The sequence below is a fragment of the Poecile atricapillus genome, chromosome Z, assembly GCF_030490865.1.
Source record: "Poecile atricapillus isolate bPoeAtr1 chromosome Z, bPoeAtr1.hap1, whole genome shotgun sequence".
Taxonomy (NCBI): Eukaryota; Metazoa; Chordata; class Aves; order Passeriformes; family Paridae; genus Poecile; species Poecile atricapillus.
The window spans coordinates 67,451,605-67,475,505 of NC_081289.1; the positions used below are offsets into that span (position 1 = coordinate 67,451,605).

General features: G+C 39.8%; 1 protein-coding gene across 1 annotated transcript in view; it reads right to left on the minus strand.

Moving 5' to 3' along the window:
* Nucleotides 1-4,174: 4,174 nt before the first annotated feature.
* The window catches only part of EDIL3 (EGF like repeats and discoidin domains 3), a 230,294-nt gene continuing 210,567 nt past the window's right edge, over nt 4,175-23,901 (minus strand). The window contains exons 10-11 of the mRNA XM_058864096.1: nt 16,487-16,642; nt 4,175-6,641 (exon numbers count right to left, since the gene is read on the minus strand). Of these exons, the coding sequence (XP_058720079.1) occupies nt 6,492-6,641; nt 16,487-16,642 (306 nt within the window). The 3' untranslated portion in view covers nt 4,175-6,491. The remainder of the gene's footprint in view (nt 6,642-16,486; nt 16,643-23,901) is intronic.

Consider the following 23,901-nt stretch of genomic DNA (forward strand, 5'->3'; position numbering starts at 1 on the left):
TCATTATGAAGGAATTGTTCGCTGGCAGGGTGGGCAGGCCCTGGCACAGGGTGCCCAGAGCAGCTGGGGCTGCCCCTGGATCCCTGGCAGTGCCCAAGGCCAGGCTGGACATTGGGGCTGGGAGCTCCTGGGATAGTGGGAGGTGGCTGGATTAGATAATCTTTAAATTTTCTCCCAACCCAACCCCAAGCCAAGCCACGATTCTCATTTGGGGTGGATGAAGTCCTCCTTGTGGTCCAGGGCTTGTGAACACAAGGCCGCTCCTGTCTGTCCATAGAGGGGCCCGTAGACTCTTCCTGCATTCTGTGGGACATCCCTGCCACCCTGCCTGTCCCTGCCCTCCCTCTTTGTCACCTCCCCACCCATCCCAGCAGAGCTCCATGAACTCCATGGTCTTTGGTTGGAGGTGACACCCCTTCCTGTCTGCCCTGCCTGTCCTTCCTAAAGAGCCTGAGGCTCCCCTTCCCCAGGAGCTCTCAAAGGGTAAATCCATCCCAGCTGGGCCTTGTGCAAGCCCAGAGTGTGCCAGACCATCACATTGTCCCACACTTTCCTCAGGAAATAGCGTGTGTATCACTTTTTAAGGGCCCTTTGGTCTTGCTTCAGTGCGACACGTGCATTTTATGCGGTCTGTGCACTCCATTGCATTTACTGTGGCCAAGACAGCACAATGCATTTCTCCACAGCTCCTACCGACCTCTCACAGCATCCCAGAAAACAAACACACTCATTTAGCCTGCTTTTGATTTTCCAGTCTGATGCAAATGATTAGTGACCTTTCCCAGTGTATTTTGAGGGCTGATTTCCTCCATCTAGTGAGAAGTGTGCCCGCTGACCCAATCATCTGATGTGTGGCCTCGGATAACTGCAGCCCATCAGATGGCAAACAGAGAAAGAAATATTATTGTGGAAAATATATATATATATCTGTCATCCTCCCCACCTCCTGTGCCCCACCTGTGTTTCACCAGGTGGTCCATGCTTCCTGTACACTCCCACACAGGTGGAGACTAATTCCAGTTTGATACAAACCACGTAAAAACCAATTATTCTTACTCACCTACACTGGTAAAATTAATTTTGCTGCACATATTTAAAAACACATATTTACAATGATATGTGTATCACTGGAACTTAATTTGCAATAAATGCAATCCTAAAGCTCCACAACAAAGTTTTTTTGCAATTTTGCCTTTCATATTTTAGATTCTTAATCTAAAGCTATCATCTGCATTCTAAAGTGTATCTCTCTATTAAGAAACTTTTACAAATTGCATTAAAAATACTTTGGGATCAGTAAAATTATCTTCATTTAGTCCTATTTCAAATTTATCTTCTAATTTGTCCTATTTCATTTCTAAGACTAAGTGATCACAGGTCACTTAGTAATCACAAAATGAACAGATTTACCTCCTGCTATTAAATCCAAGGTATAAAATAAGTGTCATTGTGTTTATCACTGAAGTATCAGAGACTACTTATTTCATGATGGTGCAGAGTGTTGATATTCATGTTAATCGCTTGAACTCATTAGCAACAGATATAGGAGGATGGGCATTGATAAATAGTTGCTATTCTGAAGAGATTTATTCATTATTTTCTCTCATTGCCTTCACTAGAATTCCTGTTATGAAGAACGTGAGGGAAAACCCAATTTTCAGTTCTTCAGAAGTCCCCATGTTTCGTGAAACAGTTGCAATTTATAACCAAAGGTCAGAAAGCTTCAAGATGCAAAAATTTATGACTGAAGTGCTAATATTCAGCCATCATTCTCCAAAAGTATGCCTCCTCTTGTGTGGAGCATTGTATTCAAGTTTTTTGTGACTGGTGGAGATATATATAATAAGGGAAAATTGCAATTTTGTGACTTTTCTGCTGAAGGACAACATGCTGTAGTGGGAGCTGAGTGCTGAGACTGCATGTTGGGCAGACATTGTCACCAGTGAGTGCTTGTGGGTGGCTTATTTTGTCTCTAAAAGATGATTTCTGGAGAAAGGACACAAAGTGAAGCCATTATAAAACAAAAGGATGTGATTTATGGGCTCATTCAAGGTGTAAACCAAGCGTCATCTCTCTTCAGTAAATAGAATATTTTTATGTCATCTAATTGTCTGGGAGAGAGTGGTGTTTCCACATGCTACTTTAATTGCTAAGCTTCTTCAGAAATTGAAATTGTGGAGTTAACTAATGTAAGACATTTTGGGGAGCAGGCTGCATAGAAAATAAAGGAGAAAAAGGGCAAGGGTGTGAGCAAACACCAGCTCTGCTGTGGCATCTCATGGCAGGTCTGGCCTGCAGCCACTCCTTAGCTTCTCAGAAATTAATTTGCCTATGCAGGAGAGGGGGAGAATGGATAAGGACTGATAAATATCCCAAGAAATTTGACTTACAGGAAATTAAATTGTCATTTTACATTTCTGCTGCTCATTCAGAGAGCAGAGGGATAGGGGGAAAAAAAAGAAATTTTTAGACTCGTTGAAACCTACAGGGTTTTGAGTTGTTTTTTGGTTTTTTTTTAATCTGGAAGAACAAAGGGAACACATTGAGAGGAGCACAGCACCAACTGCTGATTTTGCCAGGAACAAACTTAACCTACCACAAAGACTCTGTGGATGGATCCAGGAAAACACCACGTCATATCTCTGCTCCACATTTGCCGCCAGTGAGATTCGCTGTCGCCTCCTTCAAGGTGTTGCAACATAACAGCTCCAAGGAAACCGCCTCATTTTTCAAAAGTTTTATTGTTAAGTTTGAAGACTAGACAAGGTCGTACTGGTTTTACATCGCTCTACATGATTTAGGTATATACAAAATCATTTGAATACCACACAGCTTGAAAGGTTGCAAAGGTCGTTTGTGTCCGAGATACTTCTGTACTTACTGACACATCAGAAGCCAGCACTGAATATTATAGTTCACATTGGTTGTATAGCAAAGATACACTCATTTAGTATCCTTAGTCTTCAAAACTGACACTTAATTTCTATGCAGCCATTCCAAAAGAGAAAGTCAACCTCAGATCCAGAGCCAGTTGAGGCGACGGGCCCTTAGCGCCGATAAAAAGGAGCCTCGTGCCAGTGCTAAATTTCCTAGGCTATAAATGTAGCACATTACCCAGCAACATAAAGGTGAAGCCTGCCTGCAAATACTTAACTGCTTCAGGGTGAAATTTAATTAGGAGAACACTTTTGGCCTTGCTCAATGCCGTTGTTAGCAATTAGTACAGAAGTCAAGGATCATTTCCGAGCTTTCCTCTGTCCCCTCTTAAAGGGATGTCTCCTGTCCTGTTCTTCTGTTTTTTGGGGGCTGGCTGCTTTCACTGGGAGAGAATAGTTGTGTTAATTTATAGTGTGCCCCTTATGGCAATAGTATGCACCTAGACAAAAATATAAAATCAGAGGGAAAAAAGTTTAATTCTATCCCCTAATCTGATTCCCACCTGTTCTGTTGAATCTGAAGGATTCTGCTTAAACCAAGAGCCATGTCAGACTGATCCTGCTGACACCTGGGAGCAGAATTTGCTGCTGGAAATGCCACTCCAAGATGGCTTTTTGGTAGGTGAGGAATAATGCCATTGGAAAAACCACTAGCATGCAGGTTGAAATTGTGAGGGCATCAGATATTTGATTTTTTAAATGAATTGCCATGGAGAATTATCTCAAGGTGTGGAGCTATCCTTGCAGGCTGTGAAGACTGCTGGCAGCTGACTCAGGACATGAGGGTGAAAATACTCAGCACAAAAATTAATACCAAATTAAAATTACTGCATTACATCACATGAAAACTCTATGTGCAGATGAAGGGATTACAGTTAATTTACTAAACCAAGGAATATTAATTCAAAAGCAAAACTGAAGTCCCGAAAGATGAATAACATGACAAAAAACCCAAACCAACATTAAGAATACAAACCAAGTATTTCAAAAGAACATTAATGTAAAAAGTCTAATTTTCTGAAATGGCTGTCTGATTTTTGGATACAGTCAGTTAGTGAAATATCTGCATGCTATTCTTCATACCTGTAATTAAATTCAGGGTCAACTGCTCTCCCATAATAAGAAAATGTATTTAAAGCTCTTAAAGTATTGTGTGTGCACACCCTAAAGAGATAAATGGAACTAGTTTTTTGAGTTGTTTTGTTTCTTTTTTTTTTTTTTTTTTTTTTTTTTTTTTCTTAAACCAAAAGCCTAAATTTCAAAATACAGGCAGAGATAATGTGGGGATAGACTTGTCCTCCATTATTCAGATTTTTTTTTTTTTTTTTTTACATTGGAAGTACCACCAAGGTGGTTGACTTTCTCTTTAAAATTGCTCCTTTTGCTTGAAGACCACTCCATATATACATCATTAAGGAATGCTGTTAACACAGTTACAGACAAGACAGTAACAGTCTAGTGGCTTTTGTTATGCAGCACAAAGTAAAAAATAAAGAACAAACTTAGCAGTGTTGCACAGGACCTAAACATTTCTTACACATACTTTTACCTTTACAGGACTCTTCTTTAGAAGTCTTTAAATGTCTAAGCCTTATAAAATAAATACTTGTATAAATACAGTTTAAGGATTAAGTCATTTTGTAGAGGCAGGGTGTTCTGTTTGCTAAAATGTGACAGTTTAAGTGACACTATCAGAAAACCGCCACCATTATATCCCCAATTCTTGTATGTAAAATTCCTGGCTGCTATTCTAGAGTCTTTCACAGTTCAATGGATAATATATATTTAGTCTGTGGTGGAGAATGTGTGATTAAATGCAGGTTTTTTCGAAATCCAAAACATTTTGTTTCCAAGGTAAACTTTGCCCTTTTGCAGATTGTGGGCCAGCTAGCTGCTGGCCTGGGAAGCAGTGCCCAAATTTATACTTCAGACTTTTGGTGAGAATGGAACAGTGACAGAAAGTATAAGTTCGGTGACATTTGCTAAAACATGCAGCTGCGCATCTCTCTCTCTATCTCTCTCTCTCTCTCATTCTCTCTTTCTCTCCACGTCAGCATGTTATGAAATTAAAAGGTTGGCAGTAATCCCAAGTGCTGTTGTTTCAGGTAACAGATAAAATGCCCCCTCACTCCCTGTCCCGGGATCCTTTTTGGGCTGAGGTGCTGCTCTAACGTGGTCACAGAGCACTTTACTCCAAGGGAACTTGGGTTGCTCCTCAAAAGTTGGTATTGTTATCTCAATCAGCAGGGGAAACTGAGGCACAGGGGAGAATGCCCCCCCGCCTACTGCTCCACTTTTCCTCCTAAAAAACTAATTTTTAAACTGGGGTTGCTATTGTGCTGTGTGTGAAGCATTCCTGTAGATGGGGCATGGTAGGAAACAGGCTCCTCGTGGCTCACTGGTATGTGTCTGAAAAGACTTTTTAGGAGCAGAGGGTGTCAAGGGCCAGGCTTTGGTGTGCTCCTAGGTCACCTCTTACCTTTTGGGGAGGAAAGCTGTGACTTTAGGAAGAGCCTAAAGAGAGAGGGTTTCCTGGCAGTAAGGGAGTCATTCCTCCCCGTGTGTCTTTTAGCACCTGGTTCCTTCACCCCGCATTTTCCTCCTTGCAGGAATTCAGAGCGTTTGTGAGAGCAGTGGGTTTGTGAAAGGGTGGGCAGAGCACAGTCTGGGGCTGCGAGCTCACCCCTGGACAAATCATCCTGGAATGGGGTTTCTGATGCACTGTGTGGGCAGCCAAGATGAGGCACCACAAGCACCCTGGTGCCTAACCTTAGCCTACGTGAAAAAGCGTGGAAACTTTGCAAAAATCCATAAACTTTGGCAAATTAGTCAACTTCATATTACACTGAGCTGGTTACGTATGCAAGGAGGTGACATCTTCCAAGGAAAACAACACCCAGCAGTGCTATACTAAAGAGAAAAGATGGAGGCCATGTCTACAGCATGCAAAATAGAGAAGGAAAATGGGGAAGTTAGGAAAACCCTCCAGGTGCGTGGACTCTGCTGTCTGGATGAAAGTGGTGAAAGGTAGCTCGAACATCTCAGGTATCGTGTTTTACGGTACCACGGAGAATTTCCCAAAATATTTGTCATAAGAACTGACAGTGTTTGATATAGGCACAATTACTATAATGCAGTCATCCCCAAGTAAACTTATTGCTAAAAGCTGCAGTATCACTTTTTGCAAGTAAGATGGTGGTATGGTTTATGGAGAACTCAGCCCAATGTTCCTGAAGCTGCAAATGAGCTTCGTCACACTATTTCTCTTCCCTTGTAAAAAGGATGCTGCTGTTTTTTTTCATCTTTTCCCTCAACGCGTTTCAACTGGTGGTGAACAACTCAAAGGAGAACTAGGAGGATAATTCCACAGCAGAAGGGACAACACCAACAGATTTCAAGGGCAAAAAAACTCGGATCGTTTTAAAAGGGCAGGCTTAGACCTCCTGGCGAAAGACAGCTAGCGGCCTACCATAAAAATGAGCGAGCACTGGTTCATGGAAAAACCCCACTCAGCATCCTACAGGCTTCTTCATCTACGGCGGGAGCGGGGTGGGCTCAGTCCTCGGCCGTGCAGCCCAGCAGCTCGGACCGCAGGGTGATGCGGCCGTACCACGACCAGGGCAGGATGCGCACATGCCGGGCGTAGATCGGCGGCTCGATCACGTTCTTGCGGTGCGTGTCGTTGTCAAAGTTCCCCTGGAACACCTGTGGGGGAAGAAACGGGGTGGTTTTAGTGGAAGTTCCCCTGGGACATCTGCGGGGGAGGCAGAGGAGAGGTGATTTATAGCCCGCCCGGCCTGCGGTGAAACTCTGACGGCCCTGGATCCACCATGAGTTTTTACTGCTGGGACGCACAACTTTTAGTGCTGTCTAAACTTAAGGTTTGAAGAGGCAAAGAGAAGGTTTGGGTTAGGTTTTAGGAAGGAATCCTTCGCTGTGAGGGTGGGCAGCCCCTGGCACAGGGTGCCCAGAGCAGCTGGGGCTGCCCCTGGATCCCTGGCAGTGCCCAAGGCCAGGCTGGACATTGGGGCTGGGAGCTCCTGGGACACTGGGAGTTGGCCCTGCCATGGCTGGGGTGACACTGGGTGGGCTTTAAAGTCACTTCCAACCCAAATCTCTGATTCCATGAGCCTCTGCTAAGACCTTGTGATTCATTCACACTCAGCCCAAGGTGCAGGTAGAGCCTTCTACTCAAAGCTTCACTCATGGTTCTGCCAGGGCCACGCTCTGCAAGTTACACAAAAAATCGTTAACATTTAAAAAATTAGATGTCTTTTCACTTGGCATTTGTACCACCTCAAATTAATCCCAGGAGATCCTGTTACTGTTTCTGAGAAAATAACATTAATAATTAAATTTAAGAATTTTTATTGTATCACTTACATCACTTAGAGCTGGGATGCAACTATATAAACCCTTATGAAACTGGTGATTATCAAGGCTATTATGTTCTCATGTCAGACAAAAGTCAGCAGATGAATTAAGGGGATCCAGCTGTGATAAAAGTAAAACATCCTAGCAAGTACAGTGCATGTTACAATCTTATTTCCACCTGTATTCGTTAACTCACACAAAAGTGAGTTATAAAACTCCTGTCTGTGATAAATCAGTGCCAGATTTTTCCCCTGCCAGCCACTATTTAATTTCAAAGGCCACAGCACCAATTTTTGGCAAAATGATCGGATTATCCCCTTGGGTTATTTTCAGTTTTTATGGGAAATGTTCATTCTCTTAAAATGTCAGCCGATTCACTTCTCATTTGTAAAAAAGGGACCTGATGGCTTTTCAACTTTAAATGAATGACTGTCATTTGCATCATGCAGAGAAGAATATGGACTTCCTGGAGATGTGCTTATATGACTGAATTAACATAGAATTACAGCTTTCCTAGAAGTTCTTGGGGAAAATATCAGAGTTTGAAGTCCATGGTGGGTGATCTAAAATTTTAGCCCTGACTCTGGTTCCTTTGTGACAAGTTCACAAAGCTCTTTGGTCCCCACGCTGCACCTCTTTGGATTTTGGAAGCTTCTCTCCAGTGAAAATCTGAAAATCTGTCCCCTCCTCAGGTGATGCTCTTTAGAAGTGAAGAATTCCCCTTCTTGTCTGCCATCAGAGGTGGGAGAGAGAAAGGATGTGGGAGTTCTGATAGATGGATAAGGTAACAGAGAAAATGGCCACAGAAACATCAGGTTTGTGGCTCTAAGGAAAACAAACCCAAATTATTTAGCACAGGGAAAATTGTTTGCTGCCCAAGTATAGTGTTGATACATAAATCAGCTGGAGCTTGGGCTAACAAGGTTTGCACCTCAAGTCCAGTTTAATTTGTATCAAAAAAATAACAGGCACTAGGTTCATAATTGATATTACAGTGGCACCTCCCAAATGCCAAAAAGCAGCTAGGAAAGCTTAAAAGTGGTTTTTGTTTTTAATTTGATTTCTCGTACATGCAAGACAAGTATCTGTTGATATTTTTTGCCAGGCTAGACAAAGGAACCTTTCTACAGCCCCAGTGTTTATATCTGCATGTAGATATGCAAGATAAATAAAATTATGTGATGCAAAACCAGCAACAAATGCAGCTGAAGGAGGGAGATTATGTCATCTGCTTACAGCAGGAAAACAAGAATTAAATTTTAGTTTTAACTCATGCATGATATCATTATGGCTTGAAGTCTAACTCATCTGTCTCAGATGTTATTTTATGCAAATATGAAGTACACCTTCCCTTAAAATTCAAGATCTAGTTTCATGAAATTAACTAAATGTACTATATCAGAAGAAGGATTTTAGGGAAATAAATTTATCAGAAAGTAAGGGAAGCACTGTCAGCATCTACAAAAGTGACCTACATGAAGTACATTATACCAGAAATTTACTCTTCTTTTGCTATGGCCCCATGGCAAATTTCTTATGGGAAAAACAATGTCCTTTCCCACTCTTCATTTTCCTTCAGCCTCAGTTCACTAATGGAGCCAAGGAATTTGGAAGGAGTGGGGAGGACAAAGGACAACAGGTGATTTATTAGTAGAAAAAAGAGCTATTCCTGTAGCTAAAAGTAATTTTTCTTTACCTACCTGCTGCTTTATGGCCAAGCAGTCAATACTAAATAAGACACCAAAGCAATTAAAACCCTTGAAAAGCTGGTGCCTCTCAATGCCCATTCCTCACACTTTTTTTTTTTCTGAGCAGTATTTTTCAGGACAGCTCTGAAGTCTGCCATGATTTTGTCAGTTTCCAGAGGCTGATGTTGGAATTACAATACAATGCTCTAATAAAAAAAAATAAAATAATTTCCCAGTGATGAAATAACCCTATTTTGCTGAAGAAACACAGACCAGAATGTAACTTATCAATGTGTCAGTGCACACCCTCATTTTCAGCTCTTGGTGAGTGTGGGTTTGCTCCTGCCTTATCCCAAAACAGCAAACACAGAGAAGGAAGCAGCAAAAAGAAGGTTTTTATGGGAGTTATTAAACAGATAAGTCTCTCCAGGCTGAGAGGAGATACTGTAGATGTCTATAAAACCATAAGTGGCGTGGGGAAAATCAATAGCAGGCAATATTGCAGTGTCCCCTCAGCAGGTCCAGGAGAGGACAGGCAATGATAGCAGGGTCATCCAGAGCCATCTAAAGGTCACAGCTCCCCTTTCAACACATAATTAAACCGTGGCACAGCTTCCACAGCCTTTCACCACTGCTAAAGATCAGGTAAATTGTGAGGGGGGAAAAACAACTGGGGCTATTAAGGATAGAGACAGGGGAAAGAAAAAAAAAATTTCAGAGCTGGGAAAGGGCACTAGGGAAGAATAATAACCTTACTTTTCCTGATGCCTTTTTGGATCTACCTAAAAACAGAAGGCCAGACCAAGTGAAGGGAATAAAAATCAGCTGTATTTGCTGAAGGGCCTTCAGGTACATTTAGGGCACACAAAGCCCCCCAGGGCTGCACCCAAAATGGAGCCGGGCTCACGGGTTCCCCACTTTTCTAAGTCTGCTCCATTTGCACACTGGGGCTTGATCTCCCAATTGCAGCTGCAGGAATTGATGAAGCCATTCAGCCCCAGTTTGCTGCCCCCAGCTCCCTTTTGTTTGCATTTCTGGGGCCTGAGGCACTGAGGTGTCCTGGATTGCCAGGCCTGGAGAGGAATTGCTGGCTCTGACCCAAATGGGGAAGCAGCAGCTGACCCTGCACATGGGCTTTGGAGTTCTACCCCAAAGAACTGCAGGGTTACAAATGCATGGAAAATATAAAAGCTGAAATCCCCAGGCATCACTCCAATTTTCTGGTCATCTACTACAGGATGGTCTGTCCTTTGGACAAAACCTGCCAGTGGCTGCCACGTTAAAAGGTGACTTTTCTTTTGTACAAGTGGATCAAACAGCTCCCGCTTTTTGACAACCCTGTTGTAGAGCGTTTCAGCTTTTACAGTGTCTGTATCTATTTATGTCAGCCTGCACACTCAAAAGGTGTAACTTGCTGGGATATTTACTCACTGCTAGCAGTTCTAGTTGTAAATCTGGAATATTTACTGAAAACCAGCAGTTTTACACATACAGACTCTCCACACCCATGTGTAGCTCCTCTGTAGCCCAGTCTCTTGTGGCTGCTGTTAAAAAAAAAAAAAAAGCCAGAAAATGCATGCTGCTGTACATTTAAATATGATAACTTTATTCATGATTACTCTGTGGAAAAAAGAGTGAAAGCCAGAAAAACAGGTACTGATATTCTCTGCTGAAAAGTCTGAAATACAAACAAAAATCGTTTATACTTGTGTCCAGCAAGCAATTTGAATGTCTTGATTCCAAACAATCAGTGAGATTTTTCAACGTAAACAAAGTGTTTTATGGCATTAGCAGAAAATCCAGATAATGACAATGTAAGCTGATTAGAATTTTAGAAAGAAAACTGCTCTAAGACAGAATAATTTAGGAGAAATACCTGAAGATTAGCAGCTCAGGGAAAGGAATGTTGTCTGCTGTACCTTAACAACATTTTTTCACACTGAGCAGAATATTTTAAAAATGTCATTTAATGGAGCAGTTAATCCTACTCATATTAGAGGAAGAATATTTTATAAAGAGTATCCAGTCATGATGCCTGTTTGGAGCTTTCTTCAGTGTAGAACATCTCAATATTCAGAAAAATAAAGGTGACACATGGATGTGTTTGTGGGCATGTGCATTTTTGGAGCAAATAAGAGGAGAAAAAAACATTATTTCTCTCAGTTACTATACATAAAGTGCAAACTTTATATTCATATCCATGAATATCTTTACACAGCCCTTATTATTTCTTCATGTTCAGAACAGATAGAGGGAGTTAAAACTTTTAAACTTATGAAACATGCTCTCACATTCTCACACTGTTTTTACCTCTGGTCCACATGTTGATGCTACAAAAATGGGTTTTTAGTCCACTGTACATGGCTTACAGGAGGTTCAAAGCCAAAAAGAGAAATATTTTGAAGACCAAACTGCCTCCAGAAATGCTTACAGCAATTCAAGGTAAGTTGTTAATATCAGCATTTTTTCTTTTGCCCATTTTGTCTCCCCCCAGCCTTTGGTGTGGTGTGAGGGCACACCTGAAATGAACACAGCTAGATCTTCACCTGACACAAATCATGATAATTCAGCTCAAAGTGGTGGAATTCACTTGTAATTTAAACCAGTGCAGATAAGAAGTCACTTAGATTAGAAATTACCACTATTATTGCAGGTAATGCTATCAAATAGTAATAATTTTAGCTGTATTACTCAAAAAAATTCATTACCTGTGACAAGCATGTAGATTATATGTAGGAATTGAATCTATCAGTGTAAACCAGGCATTATAATAATTAAACATCATCAGAAAAAATACATTAGCAAAACTAGCATGGAGATTTTTAACCTGACATGATCAAACTTTTCTCTGATAAGCAGGTTCCTGTCTCCTCTCGCCCTGGCAATGGACTGTGCACTCAGAAATGTATAAACTCTAACTTGTTCATCATTTAGTGCACAAACTCAGTGTCCATTTGCATACTGGATATTGTCTACCTGCAGTTAATTGCACTTCTGATGGCTGGTGGTGATGTCTGACACTGCTGCAGACTGCCAGACTCCTTTAGGCTACTTTCAAATGTTCTCATCTTCCTGTAAAAAAACAGCCTCTGAAATGCCATTTGACATTGCAGCTGGCCTTGAGTTACCTACAGCAGGCTGTGCAATTTATAAATCACATGTGGAATGCGATTAAAAAATAAAAAAAAAGGGAAAAAAAGAAAAAGGTCAGGTTTGGTTTGGACGTCCTCAGCTCTGGAGGCACAGTGAGCTACTGACCTCTAGTTGAGAAATACAAGATAGCTATTAGCTCTGGTCCTGTTTCTAAAATATATTTTCTTCCTACGTGACAGCCTGCAATGTAATTTATTTTGCTCCTTGAAGGCCACAGGCAAAGATTTCATATTTTTTTCCAAGCAGCTCATTCAAACACTATTTAAAATGAATGGGAAAGGCTCCATTTGTGGTGCTTTTTTTGGTTTTTGGTTTGTTTTTTTTTTTTCCTCCTCCCAGAACTTTTTGACACAGATTTGTCACATCAGCATAGATGTGAAATGAAATGACTGGCCATTAAAATAGAAGGAGCCAAGCAGGAGCTGCAGGAGACACTGTTCCTGGAACAGCTATTCCATGTGAAACAGTGCAAAAACAGAACACCCTGTTTCCTTCTCCTCTAAGTCACTATTTTGTTAAGGACTGACCCAATTTGCAGTGTGCAAGAGATTATATTTTATGTATTTATATATAATATATATAAGTACATACATTATATCTATATCTAATCAATATATATATCTACATGTAAATATAAATATAAATATAAATACAAATACAAATATAAATATAAATATAAATATAAATATAAATATAAATATAAATATAAATAGATGAATATATATGTTTTATATATATATAATATATATAAATATATAAATAAAACTTAATGCTTTGTACACAACAGAATACAAGAGACCAGTAATTTTCTCCTTTGTAAATGAACTTCAGGAAATGATGGGGAGGGATAAGTGAACAGCCCCAGGCTCTCAGCAAGATCTGCTGATGTTGTAGGACTCATCCTGCAAACAGATCAGCAGTGAGATGCTAAGCACCAGATGGGATTAAGCTCCCAGCTCTTGCCTAAATGATAAAATCACAATTTCATTATAAAGACACAATATTCAGCCACAAATCATTGTTAACAGCCTACCAATATCTCCATAATTTTTGTGTCTGTGACTTTAAAGTTGTTTCTTTTTTTTTAATTTCTTTCACCCTGTTTTCCTTTCCCTGAAATGTTTTGGAGCCACCTTTCCCCTAAACTTTAAACAAGGACCACAGGATGATTTCAGGGGACTAAATCACCTGCAGGAGAAATAAGAAATCTCTGTGTTCTATCCTTCATAGAATAAATCAAGATGTTCAGCTGATAAATAGAGCTAATGAAGGTAAAATATGAATAATTAATGCTCGCTGCTGTTGATAGTTGTTGCTGTCTACCTTTTACCTCCCTTCTGTATTTCCTGAAAACAGATGTAACCTTTCACAGAACTTTTACTTTGCTATCAAAACTTGTTTTTTTTTACAGTTTTCTTGCATTTGGGAGCAAATCTTATTATCCTTAATATCTTTAAATCTTGCTAAACTTTAATATAAAGAAATTGTGGTGGATCCTGTGCAAAGGTGATAATGTCAGACAGGACCAGTGATGCTGTTCCCATCCTGCTCCTCATGGGTGAGGTGCAGCATTGCTTTTTCTCCTTGTGATTTCATTTTTATTTATATTTCTGTCCCAGTGCATGCAGGCCTGGGTTTCTGTCCAGGGGGAAAATCCCATGCGAGTGCTGCATCCACCCAGCTGGAGTGGTGAGGAGGGGTTTGGTGTCAATAAAGGTTTACTGGGTGACACTCCATTCCTCTGGCTGAAGAAATTTTTGTATTCTCAGTCGTGAAATTGATGATGGAAACTGAGAAGAAATAGTTTGAAGTGCTCCAACCGAAACAAAAAAGAAAAAAATGAAGATAAAATCATATTTTTTGTGTCCTCTGAGGACAGGGTGGGTGTCTGGCAGTAAGGGGGATAAATCACCTTCCCACTTTAGAGGATATTTAAACAATGGAGCTGACTGTTTATAGAATTTTCATCACAATCTGTCTCTTGGAAGATATTAAATAATAATCTGATGGAGGATGGTACAGCCTTGTCTGAGGTGAAGGACAGGTGAACAAATTAAGCCTCAGCCCTGAAATTCAACTTTCTGCACCCACTCCAAGTGCCAGGAATGGGCCTGGGGGTTCCTGAATCCCATTTTATGCTGAGGGCACAGGAAGAGAGGACCACAGTGCCTTTGGAAGTCAAAAGGTTTGTGCCTAAGTGTTGTCTTGAGACCCTTCCCAGTCCTACATCCTATAACGTTTTGCCAAGTTCAGTGACTTCTGCAAAGTCAGACTCTGTCATCAAACTTTTAGCTTTTCTGGATGTTTGTGATATAGATAAAAAACACCCCAAAGGCAGATATTTTAGTTTGATGTTTGTGTATCAAAGGCTGAAGTCTAGACTCAAATCAAGCGAACTTGTTTATTTTGTACAAATTTAGATTCGGAATACCCTAACTTCTAATTTTCAGTGAAGTGCATTTGATCTTGCTGTGCTTTTAATTGATCTTGACTTGTTAAAGAATCATAATAATATGCAACTATTTTATTCTCAGGGATGTAAATTAATACAGGCTGTGACGTGTTCAAATGAGACCACGCTTAAGAGCATTCCATTTTTCCTAATGGAATATGTCTGTGGCAATTAACAGTCCATCTGATGAAGAAGGCAAAAACAATTTAATTGCTTTGACAAAAAAAAAAAAAAAATTAAAAAAAAAAAAAAAAGAGACTGGAACAGCACTTTAAGTCAGAGTGCATTTTCTTTCAGATTTGCTGTGACTGTGTTATCACCAGGGGCTCCAACCCATGTTTTCCTTTACAATAAAATGAATGCAAGCATCCACAGCACAAGTTTGGCCTAGAGAAGTAATTTCTTTCACTTTCCCCCTTCTTTTTAAACACCAGGGATTTAAAACAGGACGTGTACTGAAGCCACTAACTGGGTGTATTCCTGGAATGCCTGAGAAAGGCGAGCTGTTTGTTTACAATTTTTATCTGACAGCCATTTACACCAGACACATCCAGGGACACTGGTGTCAGAACCTCCTCTGCCAGGTGGCCAAACCAGCTGATTTTGATTTCCCTGTCCAAAATCCTTGTGGAAAAAAAAGTCTCAGTTTGGGTTGAAGCCACGGTGAGGTGACATTTGGGTGTCAGGAGTGGGAATTCACAGTGTGGGGATGGCAGGGCCTGGCAATGCAGACATGTTTTACAGTCATGCCAATACCCAATCCAGTATTTTTGGACGCATTCCCCTAATCAAAGACATTTAATCAATCAGCTAAAATCTAAATCTAAAATCTAAAATGTGGGAGATGCAGCTGGCTAACTCCCTCATCATTAGCTCTCCCTGTACTCACACAGTAAATTTCGGTGCATATCAAAGATTTTTTCACTGTTTGAAATAAAATTAATTGACTTAGGTGAAGAATATTGTTGGTTTATTTCCTGAGGAATTTTTATTTATACTAAGAAATGTAAGAGGAAGTCTGAACATTTATCACCCTGAATACCCAGATTTGAGAAGTTATCAGACACATCAGCCATCTGTTTTTTTCAATAAATTTGTCTTTTGTTTCAATCAGACATAACCCCACTAAGACGTTTAATAAATAATTCACATTTTGTTGTCTTGGTTAACATGTCCCTAAGCGATGCACATGCTGCAGTATTTCTCTTAGCAGATGTTATTATGAAATTCAGGTATTTGCAGTATAAAAGTTTTATTCAATTCAAAGGAAAGGTACAATGAATAACGAGAGAAAAGTTAAATGCTTCCAGGTAAATCAATCAGTAAACCTGTACTTTCCCTATGCCTCTCATTAAACGTTTGCTTAGGAAGTTGTGAAACCTTTTTTTTTATGTTTCATATTCATTTTATAGCATAATAAAAATAATATTTTCAGTGGGTATTTGAAACCCTAGCCATTAATTTCCAGAAAAAAAAAAAAAAAATCAGTCCAAAATGTCTGGGTAACAAGGATGTGCTTCACAGGAAATAATTAAAAATAGTCCATACTTACCAAAAAATGCACTGAAACACTCTTTGTTTGAACATAAAAATACACTGCTGTTTACCCACCTTCTGCTCTAGGGTTAAATGAAGAAATATCTCTGATTAATGGAGCACTGTGAAGTTTCATGCCCCCAGATTTATGAAATTTATGTTAATTTGTGAAATTGACAGGACTAAATCAGGTGCATGGCCCTGGTAGGTGTGATATGACACTGTGTCTTTGTGTTAAGTAACTCTTTTATTCACCCTGTGTGTGAGATCCATGCACTTGGAACCCCCTGAAATAATAACCAGTGCTGTTGCCAGCACCAAAATTCCCATTTTCCCCCCTGCTTTACCTTGTCCTTCTTCTGCTTCTCGTCCTGGTATATTTTCCAGTGCTCCCCATCGTTGCTGTAAGCGAGCTTGTAGGACCCCACAAACTGGACGTGGCCAAAATCTTTTGCTCCTTGGGTGATTATCCCAGTGATCTTTGTCGGGATGAGCAGGTCAACCTAAAGAGAACAGTTTAAAATTAAAACAAAACTAAACAAGCAGAAAAAAACTCCAAAAAACCCCCAAACAAAACAACAAAACAACCAAGAAACCAGCCAACCAAAAAGCAAACAAAAAAAAACCAAACCAAAACCCAAAAACCAAACCAAACAAAAAAAAAAATAACCCAACCAACCAACCAAAAATAAACCAACCAAACAAAAAAAACCAAACAAAAAACCAAAAACAAACAAACAAACAAATTTTTTTTAAAAATAAACAAAAACCAACAGAGAAGATAATTAGAACAGTTTCAGTCTGGTTTTGCAATACACCAAAGCAAAATGGTTCAGCTTTTGTCCTCCCAGTGTGTGCTGACACTGTGGACAATAATTTTACTTCTCCAAGCTCTAAGTCAATCAATTTACCTTTATTTTCCTTTTTTTTTTAATCTTTGATACCACCTAATGACACAACATGAAATAACACCTTTCTCCTGAGTGTCATGCATAGCCCCAAAAAACCCATTTAATCAACACTGGGAATTATTTGCAGCTAAAAACTGTTCCCATATGTTCCTGATAATCAGAATACATGGCTGACTCACCAAGTGTCTTTCCATTTCCTCCTGAATTCATGAGCCCATGCTTTAGTAAGTCTCTTAAAACATTTGTTACCATGCTTCTTTTTCTCCTGAAATTCCTTCTCAGTTTATTCCTTTATTTCCTTTTCTGCTTCAAAAGCTCAAAGTTTCTCATTTCTTTAATTTTTTTTTTTTTTTCTTGAGTTCTTTATTTTGTAATCTTAGCACAAGGCCTTTTAAAAATGCAAGGCAGGAGTCTTAAAGCCTAATAAAATCTTTCAAGTGGTTTCCACGTGAGTCAGCATGTCTGTGATCAGTTCTTTTTGAACCAGAACCCAACACTGAATGCAACAGATTTGGGCCAGATGCCTTGGATTAAAACCATCAAGAAAGAGAATACAATAACAAAAGTAAATTGACCTAATAATGTAATTTCAGAGGCAGAATGAAGGAACTGAACTCCCTACCAAAACTGATATCTTCTTGAAATTTGAGAGTATAACTGAGGTTTTGATCTGTGTCCTCCAGCGATGTGGCGAGTCAGTAAAAGAGAAATAATAATAATAAAAAAAAAAGGTGGATTTATTTAAAACAATAAATGGCTGTGAAGCAGTTGGCATTTTTAATATTGCCCCTTAAATCGGGTGAGAGAGGCTCAGAGTGAAAATATTACAGTAAAGTGAGAGGAGTGCTGAACTCCACAAGCAGGTGATTGACATTTTTTTACAGAAAAAAACCCAAACAAATAAATTGGAAAATGAAGAAATAAAGAATCTCTGGCTGATCAAATGCTGACGACCCAGTGGTGGATTTTTGGGAAGCCAAGGCCCTCTGAGCAAACTGGTGTTGGATGGAATGTGGGTCTGGGCAGAAGAACTGATGTGATGTGGAGAGTAAGAAATCCAGAAAGAGAGGAGAAACAAAAACAAAGCAGCTTGAGAAATCAGCTGGTCCTGGGCAGTGCCTTTGGAAGATGGACTCTGGGGTTTGGATTTGTGTCCCAGGCCAGGTTGGATGGGGCTTGGAGCAACCTGGGATAGAGGGAAGTGTCCCTGCCCATGGCAGGGGTGGGGCTGGGTGGGCTTTGGGGTCCCTTCCAACCCTTCAGACCATCCTGGGATCCTGTGACTATGTAAAGAAGAAAGCACAGAAACCTGTAAGAGTACATTTATAAGGATAGAAGAGGAAAATTTCAGTGTTCAGAGCAATCTAACAAGGGAAACCTGGAGGTCCCAACATTGGAGCAAAGAGTAGCAAATAATGAGTAGTAAATCCTTCTCAGGAAAGGAACAACTTAAAATGCTCTCAGGAAACTTAAAATCCTTCTCAGGAAAGGAACAACTTTAAATACTGAGATACCAAGAGAGCGAGGGGAAATGTCAGGGCCTGTAAATGGCTCAAGAATTTTGGTTTTACCAGAACCAGCTAATTTATTGCCACCTTTTACCGCCAGTAGCAATGTTGGGGCACCCCAGGATATGAAGGGAAGCGTCCCTGGCAGCCAGAACTCTTTCTGTTTGCTCTTTTTTCAGTGGTGGGAGAGAGAGGCACTCAATCAGAGCAGGACATTGCTTTGGGAGCTTTCATGGATGGTTTGAAGGGGTTTTTCTCTTCTGCAAGGAGTGCAGGGGAGCTGGGTTCCTAAGTGGGCCCCTGGGAAATGAGCGCTGCTAATTAGAATAAGTCTTTCATGAATTAATAAACACCAGGTCTCCAGACCTTGCTTCCAAATATTTTGGAGTCTAAATGGATAGTCTGTTTTTCTAAGAAGACTGATCTGGCAAGGAATTACTAATTGGTCCACACTTTCAGGCAGCTTTTGAACTAAACATTTCGGAGTCAACTTTAGATTCTCTTTATAAATAATTTTGACATTAGCAATTTTACAAGCGTAACCTCTTTTTAGCAGAGAATGCTTCTTATACTGAAAGTCAACGTCTCTCCTGTTAACTTGAAAAAAATGCCTTCACAAAATGAGTTGTTTATTTTTAAAATGTTGAATGTGAACTGGGAGGATTTGACAAATATTTAACATGGCCATGACACTCAGAGTACTCCTCATTGAAATTCAGAACAGGAAGGGGAAAAAAAAAAATTCTCATTAAGATTCAGGGGATTCCAAAGGTTGAACCACAATAAATCTTTATTATCACATAGATCCAGTGTTAATAAAAATGTCCTAGTAATGATTGTTTTGTGCTTATATGGGACATATCTGGTGGCCTTGCACTCTTGTTCAGAAAATTATGTGTGAAGCTGGAAGCTAATTTGGCATGTGCTCAGGTTTCTTTCAGTAGGACTTATATAGGACTGTGTGGAATATGTGTGTGTGGACTTTAAAAAAAAAATGAAAAAGAAATAATGAATAAATTGACTCTCTTCTAGGTCTTGACGATACAGACCGCTCGTCTTGCTGGAGATGAAGGAAAAGAATACAGGATATAGCACCAGCATTTTCATCTCATATTTCAGCATCTTATTTATTCATAGGCAGATGAGAAGTCTTCAGGGAGGAAAGATCACTATTTAAATTAAAGAAATGTGGCTTTTGCTTTGTAGCCTCATTACCTTCCACCTTGCTTTCCGTTCTTTTGTGTTGAAACTGCTTTAGAGCAGAAAGTTGAGGGGAATTTACACCGATTTCTAGTGCGTAAATTTCCAAGTAAAACATCTGCACTAAAGTAGCTTAAATGAAAGTCATAACTTCCCATCAGGACACAGAACACTTTTATTCAGTTAATGCAGTCTGCAAGTAACAGGCAATCAAACAAATTACCAGGGAGAGAAGTTGAATTAACACACAACCAGTGTGTACCCTTCAAAGCTGAATGTGATTAACAGGATTAGAACGTGACTCTGGCTTTTTCAGTGCAGCAGAATTTAGAAGGAGGTAGAGGCAATTAGTCTGCAACTGATAGAATCAGTAGCTGGTTACAGGAAGAGCCGTGGTCTGCAGTTAATGTACATTTCTACAAGCAGCTGATCAAAAGACAGTTTAACATCTCGTGTCGGGAATAACTCTCCAGGGCTGTAACTATTGCCTTTTCCCACCTTGTTTTGGACGTTACAGACAATTCAGGGTGTTTTGGAGGGGAATTACTTTAAGGAAAACAGAAAGATAAATGCACCTGGGTGCACAGAAATATTTCTGTGGTGCTTGTGTGGATGCGCAGCACCAGCTTGGTGTCGGTGTGGGGTGTTCACCAGAGGTTCCCTGCAACCTCAGCCATCCTCTGGCTCTCCAACACATGGCAAAACCCAACCATCCTCTGCCCAAAATGCCAGAGGCTGGGAAATAGGCACAGTTATTCTGCATTCACACTGGCAGACAGCACGGGGGAGCAGGAGCAGGCCTGCAATGCTGACACCACAGAACAGGGTGTCTGCACAGCTGTGCTGAAGGCCTTCCCCTTCCAGATACCCTGGGCCAGCTCTTGCAGCACATCTTTTGGCTTAATTTGATTTGAAGGGAGCCCATGCTTTGTGAGGATAACCCATGGTGTGAGGCAGTGCGTGAAAAGTGAAGATGTCTTTAGAAATAACACACTCCTCATCAACCTCGCGGCACCAAGGGAGGAGAAAGAGCCCTCAGGATCCAGGGAGTGCCAGGCTCTGTTTCACAGTGAAGATCATGGTGAAATGGCTCACTTGACCTTCATCTGCTCATCGTTTCAGGACTATTTAAAATCTTCAGTTTAGTCCTGTCTTTATATAGACATTATGGTTCTGTTCCCAGCATAGCTAATCCTATGTTCAGCTTGCCTTGTAATTTTAGACATGCCTTTTTTTCCCCACAGGTTTTCTTTTATTTACTTCTGTGATCCTGTAGCCTGTGCTTTTTTTTTTTTTTTTTTTTTTTTTAAATATATTTTTAAAATCTCTCATCAGATTACACTGATGCATGCTGGGCAATCTTAATCCACTTGGCAAATATAAAATCACTGGGATAAGAAATAAAGAAACCTGGATCCAATGAAGATGACGATAAGAGGGAGGCACTGCCAAGGTGGGGACAGTTCTTACCCTTAAGAGACTGAAAAAAAGAAAGCCACAATTGTCTCCAGCTGCTAATTCACCAAAGTGCAGACCTGCCTATTAAATATCCTGATATTGCAGTTAGGTCTCAGATTATTTTGGGATGCTTAAGATAACAGCTGGAACTTGTGGCTGGACACCAAACCCACCAAGAGAGTCCAATTTCCTTCCCAAGTCAATAACCTGTCCTAAGCAGGTTATTTACTCTTCATTTAAGACCTCGTGATTGCCTTGATATTTTTCCAGGGTAAACTGGCACAGTCAGAGCTGTTGCCTCTATCCTAAGAGAAGGATTTCAGTGTCCACAGCAAAAAAGGCAGAAATGCAGCTCTCCTTATCTTACTGCATCAGATAAAGGTGCTTTGCACTCTTCTCCATGCCCAAAATTTGGGTGTAAAGGAAAATTAGTGCTGGTACAGTAGGCTTGCTGCAAATGTGCACCTTATGTGTGTTTCTAACTAAATTTCACCACCAGCGCCGTTTTGTAAAATGAAATTCAGCATTTCAGGCTTGTTTTTTTTTCCCTAAAGGGTCACACTAAACCCGCAAAAATCCCAAACCCCAAACCAAGCCTAAAGTATAATCCATCATGACCAATTGGATCTAAAAAACTTTTATGGGGGGAAAAAACCAACTGAGCAACTAGATGCTCTTTGCAGAGAAATCTAATTTTCATCACAGCATCTTACATAGGAGAGGGATTTTGTTGTGTAGTCCCTTAAACATATATTATTAGGGTAAATATCTAAAAATACCACCTGAAAAAAGTTAAAGTAAGTTATGACAGAAAATGAATTGCTCTAGAAGAAGCCATAGTAAGATGATAGAAAGATGCAATTTTTAGCATTTTGATCAATATTCCACTATACAGGATTTTCATGCTTCCTAGGTAAAATAAAATGAAAAAAAATTAAAGTAAAAAAGTGGTTTTATTTAATTTGGTATGTATGGCTACACCAGCTGTCATATGTTTAAAATTAAACATCCTCTCAAACCTAGGTAGAGATGGGTTGCTTTCAAATAAAATAAGACTGGAGAGTCTTTAAAGTTCTCCTTTAAAAATGTGGAATTTTTTTTGCTGGCTTCTTTTTCACTTAAGCTTAGATCTTCAACAAGATTTTAGCACTGTATTTTTAATGCCTGTAGTCCTCTAGGCTAAGATAATAAATACTGGTCTTATTTTCTTATTGCTCTTAATTGCTTTTTCCTCTGAATGACTTTATGGCTGCACTAAAGAAAGGGGTTAGGAAGAATTCCAGGTACCATCAGCTGTCTGCAGTACCATTTAAAAGTGACAAATAGGAGGGGGAAGCCTGTTGTTTGAATTCTTCGTGGGCCACCAAAAATACCTCTCAGGCCATTATGTTGAAGATTTAGGAGTGGAACCCACAACCAGGCTGAAAACGTTACTTTATTTCCACAAGCAACTCTTAAGTGGCTGTTACTTCTAAAAAAGTACAGAATGTGTACTTCACATAAAAAAGTACAGATTGTGTGAATCCTTCTTTATTTACATACTTAATAATCCATGTTATATAGCTATTACTGGAAAAGGAGGAAAAAAACCCACTAAATGACTATAATATTTTTTTCAGCGTTTCAGTAAAAATTCAGATAAAATAGGTGTAAAAATATATAAATATGTATGTAAAATATAGAAATATATTAATATAAAATTATATCATATCTGAGATATGATATGTATGAAATGATAAATGATCATATATAAAATATATTGTCAACTGCATGGCCATTTTCAGAGCAGTATCTATTTATTGCAGACTAGCTTTTCATAACCACACTTTACTAAGCTGTGAATAATCTCATTTCATTGGTATTTCAAAACTTAAGTATTAAAAATAATATAAAAAAGCAAAAAAAAAAAAGAAAAAAAAAGAAAAAAGAAAAGAAAAAAGAAAAGAAAAAAGAAAAGAAAAGAAAAAAGAGCAAAACAAGAAAGAAAAAAAAAGAAAAAAATAAATAAAAAGGAAATTTCAGCCTTAAGTTCTGTACTTTCACCAGAGGGAGTTTTTTTCCCATTTCCTCTGGGACCTTTGAGGCAGATGATGTGCTGTGGTTGTATCAGCAGCCTGATAAATCCTGCCCACAGCACACACAAGGTAATGCTGTTTTCCTCCTGATCCTGCAAGCCAGAATGAATTCCACGGACCTGGATAACTCTCACAACTTATCAGGGAGTACTCACAAGGGAAATGTTAGTACCAGGCACTTTAAGGGCTGAAGTAAAAGGAAATTTAGAGTTTTGAGATGATAACATCAGAGATGATTAAATCCATAACCTTTTCTGCTGCCACTGGGTATTTCACATCTGTGCAGGGGATATTCTCGCTGCAGTCGTGATGAGAGGATTTTTTTCAGGGATGGCACAGTTGGCTGCATTGGTTACCAACAGTCAAGAAACCACTAATAAAACGTCTGTCCCTCTGCTGTGGAACACTCAGAGCCCATCAGCTCTCAGGACTGCCAGGAGATTTAAAAATAGCCCATTAAATTACCAGTGATTAAGCAGGCTTAGACATCTGGTGGAGCTCAGAGAAGCCTTTGAGCTGCTTTAGTGCACTCCAAGAGCTGATAAAATCTGGGGCACTGTCCTGTGTGAGGTCAATCTCTTGGAATTCTTGTGGGAAAGCCAAGGGCAGG